Below are 6,430 nucleotides of genomic sequence, written 5' to 3' on the forward strand. Positions count from 1 at the left end.
CACTTCTTATGGAGACTTTTTCTAAGGCTTTAGCTATCAAAACTATTCTCAACCAAAGACATATACCAGTAGATCCTTTCTGTGCGCGATGTTGTACGATAGAAGAAACGCCAATACATTTGTTCTTCAATTGTCCTTTCGCTCAAGAAGTTTGGCTTCTTCTTGGTATGCTGATATATACACATCAAGAGTCTCATACTTCCTCAACTACACACCCTTCATGTATTTCCGCTTGCAGGAGCAGGTACAAAGCTTTAGATCAAATTGTCAGAATAAGTAGAGTAAAAATCTGTGTCCTTATGTTAATTGAACTCCATTGATGTTGTATCTCTCCTCTGCAGTCATTTGATCATGATTCTCCGCTTCCTTATGCGACAACTGAAAACTAGCTGTCTTTTGCTCAAACTTGATGTGATCTTTTATATGAAGAAGTTTGGATAGAGGTGTGATAGTAGAAATCTTGAAGCTCAAAGCCTCTATTTTGTATAAATGTGTAATATTCATATTCTCAGAACTAAATTGAAGCTGGCCTTGGTTGGTTAGCGTAATGTTATTGCTTTGATTTCTTGAGTATCTTTTGTGTGCTTCTCAGTTTTTGCTTCACAGTCTTGACATCAGAAGCAGTGTGTGCAAAGACTATTTGTAGAAAATATTTGCTAACTAAACATAAGAGAGAGAGACAAACTTTATGTTAATTGTAAAATCTAGGGAGAACGGCCACATGTCTAATATAACTAAGTATTACCATAACTTAAATATATCAACATGTAGATAATTTTGAACTTCTTAAAAATTCAGACATCATACATTTTGTTAAAAATTTTGTTATGTTTTTAAATATTAAAGTTTTAAATTTTTTGATGTTTCATGATTAAAATGGATTTAAACTTTACAGTTAAAACTGCTACTGAGTGATAAAAAGATTTTGATAAATACTATTTTGAATATTTTGACATGCTGAGAAAATGTTTTGAAAATTCTCTTTTAATTTATTTTTATTATTTTTGACATATATAGTTTTAGCGTTTAATGATATTATTTTTTTGTTTTTGGTTAGTTTTTTTTTCAAAACTGATTTTTATTTTTTATTTTCTTTTGAAATTACAGTTTTTAATAAAAAGTAACATTTAAGAAAACAACTAAGATATCAATCTGACAATGTTATTGGTGATTTTTGTTATTTATTAGTGTAAATGATATGTTATTATTTAGTATAAATTATGGGCTACTTTAATTTCTTTTCTTTTTCTTTCTATGTAGACATTCTTAAAACCTTTAAATCAATTATATTTTATATATTAGGGTTGGCGTGCGCTATGCTGATTGTCGTGTGATGTATGTAATTATATTATTGTAGATTTTCATAAATTGAACTTGGTAACCACACAAGAAAAATAATTATTTATTAAATTTAATTTTTATTTATGTTGGTCAGAGTCTGAGAAAACATGGAAAATAATATCTTAAATGGATTTTCTTTCTTTTTTGTTCTTAAGAATGTTTTGCTATTTTGAAAAAGAAATAATAGTTAACTTCTGTGTTAAAACCTTTTGTTTTTCTTTTTCAAGTTGCAATCGAAGGTATGCCATGAGATTTTTTTTCCTTTTCCCAAATTGTAACAGAATCTATAGTTTGTTTCATTTGAGATTTGATTTATTGTTTGCAATTAATTACTCTTTCTTCTTCAGCAGCTACCAAAGCCTTGGATATCAGCAAAACGGCGAAACCACATATATCTATCATCTTCCGGTAACTGAATAGCTCAAAAAGTTTGAATCTTTTCATTGTGAATCTGAGTCCTTTAGGGTCTGAACAATTTAAATTTCAGGTGAAGATCGAGGTCTTTGATTCTCAGATGGTATAGAAAATAGAGAATGTGATTTTAGTAAATATTTTTTTGATAAAAAAAATGAACTCCTAAAATCACGTTCTCCTTTTTGTTACTTTTCCTTAGTATTTTTGAGCTGATACTCTTTTCTCTTTTTTGCTTTTTTCCTTATCTTTTTGAGCTGAAAGAAAACCAAAAAAAAATAGAGAATGTGATTTTCGTTTCTGTTACTTCAACAATAAATAGCAAAAAATCTTAAGAACAAAAAAAAAACCATTTAAGATATTATTTTTTCATGTTTTCTCAAATTACTGCTAACATAAATAAAAATTAAATTTTATAAATAATTATTTTTATTATGTGGTTACCAAGTTCAATTTTATGAAAATCTACAATAATATAATTACATACATCACACGGCAATTTTATGAAAATCTACAATAATATAATTGTGTATTTTAAAATACATGTATATTTTTTATTATCAGGGTCAAATATATTAATTAAAGAACTAATATTACCTAAATAATTTTATAATTAATTATACATTATCTCAAACAAAATTTTAACAATAATCTACTGTAAAAACTAAATTTAGTAAGAACATGAGATAATCCACCTAAGTATATATAATAAAAATAAAAATATGTGAATTTATTTACAAGTTTATTTCTTTTCTACTAACAAAAATGAAAAAAAGAATTTTACGGGGTTTTTCATGGTCGTCCAACTCCAATACAATTATAAGAAATGATGTAACTCCACATCCAATTTTTAATATATAATTAAAACATAGATACTTAACAAAAGAAAATCATCTTGAACCTTTTAACAAGAAAAATAAAAATCCCATTTTGAAAAATAACAAGTAATATTTATTTTGAAAAATAAAAACCAAAGAAAAACTAAGATAACAGATAACACTGTTTATTTAGTCTTCAAATACAATAACATGTACAAAATTATATTTTTAAATAATAACAATTTTTTTTGTCATCAACAAATATAGACTCATATAGACTCTATAAACCAAACTAGTAACTTTGCATCCATGTGAACGATGAAAGACGATCCGCCTTTAAATTCTCCGTCCGAGGTACATGAATGATCTCTGAATTCAGAAAGCTTCTTCTCAAGATCTTGATATCTTAAGATAACTTGCAAGCGATGGCCATTCTTCTGGTCTGAAACCATCTTCACCAACTGAGAACAATCTGTTGCAAATGTAACCTGAACATGTCTTAAATTTCTCATACACTATATTGTCCATATCAATGCCTCTACTTCCGAATGGAGAGGTGTTAGACTATTCGGAGGGGGTGTCAGACTTGCCCTAACATTCCTTGCCCCCGTCAATCCAACAATTTATATTAAATATTTACTCTAACTACTTAAATTATTTGTTAATTTTCAGCGGACCGGTTCTAGTTTTATATATTTCTTAGTTACAACCCTCACATTTATCTATTTCTTTTACTAAGAAAATAACCAGACTTATTCCTCTGCATTTATCCCCTGCTTAAAAAATATGATGGTCCTTTATGTCACTGCTCGAAGCTTACAGTTATGTTAATATCATGGACTGATGAAAATCTAGGATGAAGATTTTTTAAATGTGATGATGTTCATGGATTCCCCCTCTGGGCATATGAAGAGCAGCCTTTTACATAAATTTTTGAGGGAAGTCAAACATCAATCAGCATTAGTTAATCAATCTCCTTCTACACCCCACCATCAGGAAGACATCATCCTGCCAAAAGATTTATTTCATAAGAAATTGTTTGAGAGAGAAAATTCTCTGTAAATTTATCAACAAATTTAATGTATCCAAATTATTATAATTTTATATATATATATATATAAATAATATCTAAATGATATTCTTTTTCAATATCGAAGGAAGTTATCTAGTAAGAATTATCATTTGTTGTTCTCTCTTCTATAATTTTCTCCATCTTCTCTCTAGGAGTTTCCAAGTGATAGTTGAATTCCGGTGGCCGGAGGCGTTATCGCTGCCGGTCACCAACCCCTTTTTTTGTTTTGATGTATATAAATAATCATCGATCCAGATCAGTTTGGTGTTATATATTTGATCTTTGATCGATCTATCCTTCCGTATGCAGATTTTAGTTTTGCTTTGGCGACTTTCTCTTTGCTTTGGCAATTTTTGTTGTGTAGAAATCCGTTTCCTCTTTCTTTTTCAAATTGATATTCCGATTAGTCTTTGAAGAATCCAATTTTCACGTTAGATATGCTTGATTTCTTTTCAAATAAGGAATCAATCTTCGCTCTATGATATAAGAAGCAGAGTATCCTTCACGGATTCGAAATTAAGATGATTGATAAGCATGGAGGAGTTGAAGCAGGATCAGATTGGCTGGAGTTTTCTTTATTGAAAGCGTTCTGGCGAGGCCCCGCATCTCTCTCTCTCAAGCTATTCATAGGATTTCAAATCTAATGTGTGGATGAAGAATCTTTTGAGATTATCGGGCATGGAAAGGAAAAACGGTCAAGTGGATCAACTAGCCGAAGAAAGAGATTGGAGGTCCAGGTCCGGTAGGTCTTCCGGAGACCAAACTGACGGTGCTCTCTTCGGTTCCAGAAACGTCGACTGCCTCATCAAGATACACGTGGCTGCTATGCAACTAGGTTTATTTTATAAAGAACACGTGTTTTCTTAGACTTTATCTTATAAATTTGAGTTTTGACTGGGCTGACTGTAATAATGGGATTAGTTGATTCTACTTGTAACTTATGGTCTTGGGCCATGCTTTAATAAAAAAGCAAAGTTGACAAAAAAATAAAGAGAGAGAAACAAAACAAAATCAAATCAAATCTTATATATTGGGCTTTTCTTTATGTGAGTCTGTAAAGTGTTGTAATTGGGCCTTTAACTTTACTTCTACTTTATCCTACTTGGGCTTCTTTCAGTGGACAGAAAAAGACAAAAGTTAAATCGAACTGGACCAAACACGGTTTGCTTCCCCTTTTGTTTCCTCCACAGTTTCACCCATATTTGCTTGGTTGCTCTGTCTTCCTCAAAATCAAAACACAAGAGAAACTGTCAAATCTCGCACTGGAACTCTAGGACAAGCAAAGGTCTCGTTTTACTGTCAACGCTATTTCCTTTGTTACTAGGGTTTCAGTTCGATTTTGCTTTTAGGGTTTTTGTAGGCTTCTTCAGTTCCCGTTATACCTCATAAGATCGCTAAATGCTTAAAGACTCGTGCTTTTCTTCTGAAGAAACAACACTCCGTGCGAAAGTTGTGTCTTTTTCTTTCTTTCTTACATAGATAACGAATGTGTTCTGGTTTTTGAAATTTTACATGTTGTATGAAACCTATGGAAAATTCCTTTTTTCTGTTGATTGTTTTAGATAATAAATTCCATGTATATTATTGAAGAACAATAGATTCACTGAAATTTCGTTTTCAGGGGATCAAGAACATCATGCCTGGAATCTTACTGGGCTCCAATCTGCTAAAGGTAGCTTTTTCTTCTTGTATTCATCTTCTTTACTTGGTAAACCATTAACTGAGATATGAAAGAAATTTTTGCAGAAGGGAGTATCATGGAGAGGTCTTAAGGGTTCAGTAATTTTTTCTCTTGGATTCTATGCACGTATGTGGCTGTAATTGGTTATTTATTAACTAGTTTTATGTTTGAAGATTTTTGGGGAAAGAAGCTTGGTCAATGCATTTTATTGGCTTTTCTTTCAGATGGTGTTCTGTTCCCTAATCCAGAAAGGGTACTTGAAGAAGCCAAAGAGGTAAGCAAGAAATGGTGTTTTTGAAAGAATACAGTTACAGTTGTTTTATACCTGTCTCCATCTGACTTTTGGTTCTCATGTTGCAGTCATGTGCAAAAGCCAAGTCTTTATCAGAGGCAAGCAAGAAGTCGTGTTATGCATGTGAAGTTGTTTGATTTTTTTTCTTTTTAAAAAAAAAAGACTGTGTAATGTATTCTCATGTTTCAGGAGTATTACGCTCAACTGGATGAGTTAATTGAAAATAAAAAGGTGTTGGACGATGCATTGCAGGTAAAATCAAGAAATAGTGTTTTGATGCATCTATAGTTTGTTTGATTTTCTGATCTCTAAAGTCTTCTCTTGTTTCAGTTGTATCTGGCTGGAAATGCTCAGTTGAAAGAACTTAAAGAAGCCAATGGACTTTGAAAACGTTTTGTCAATCGCAGGAAGAATCTGAGTGGAGTCTCTTGTGATGAAATTGAACAGAAGAAATGATCTAATTTGGTGCGAAGAATGAAAGCAGTAATATGGAATCTTTAAAACTTTTGGGCTGTTAGTAATTAGTATATATATCAACTTTGGAGTAACATTCTTCAGTTTGTTTTGTTGTTAGTTAATATCATTTCAGGCTTCAATATGTTTTAGCAATATAACAAAAACATCCAAGCAAATATCGATCATAGAACTTAACTATATTTTGATATTCTGAAGTTTAACATACTGACAGTTCTGGACTTGATCCCAAATTGCATTATTATATGCACGGGGTAGCATTTCCTTTCATTCTTTTCTTTTTTTTTTTGAAATAAAATTCTTTTTTTTGTATCGAACCATCCACTGTCAAATACAACAAT

At 31.1% G+C, this 6,430-nt stretch overlaps 1 protein-coding gene across 2 annotated transcripts; it reads left to right on the plus strand.

The window, feature by feature from the left end:
* Window positions 1-4,772: 4,772 nt before the first annotated feature.
* LOC108833464 (uncharacterized) lies at window positions 4,773-6,213 on the plus strand. Of its 2 annotated transcripts, none has more exons than XM_056988253.1 (7): window positions 4,773-4,927; window positions 5,264-5,314; window positions 5,389-5,449; window positions 5,548-5,597; window positions 5,684-5,713; window positions 5,805-5,867; window positions 5,946-6,213. In XM_056988253.1, exons 2-7 carry the CDS (start codon window positions 5,279-5,281, stop codon window positions 6,000-6,002), a joined length of 297 nt encoding a protein of 98 aa, XP_056844233.1. In that variant the 5' UTR covers window positions 4,773-4,927; window positions 5,264-5,278; the 3' UTR covers window positions 6,003-6,213. The 2 variants fall into 2 exon arrangements, with proteins under 2 accessions (XP_056844233.1, XP_056844232.1); XM_056988252.1 differs by lacking the exon at window positions 4,773-4,927 and adding an exon at window positions 4,942-5,091.
* The last annotated feature ends 217 nt before the right edge of the window (window positions 6,214-6,430 follow it).

The sequence above is a fragment of the Raphanus sativus genome, chromosome 6 (assembly GCF_000801105.2).
Source record: "Raphanus sativus cultivar WK10039 chromosome 6, ASM80110v3, whole genome shotgun sequence".
Classification (NCBI taxonomy): Eukaryota; Viridiplantae; Streptophyta; class Magnoliopsida; order Brassicales; family Brassicaceae; genus Raphanus; species Raphanus sativus.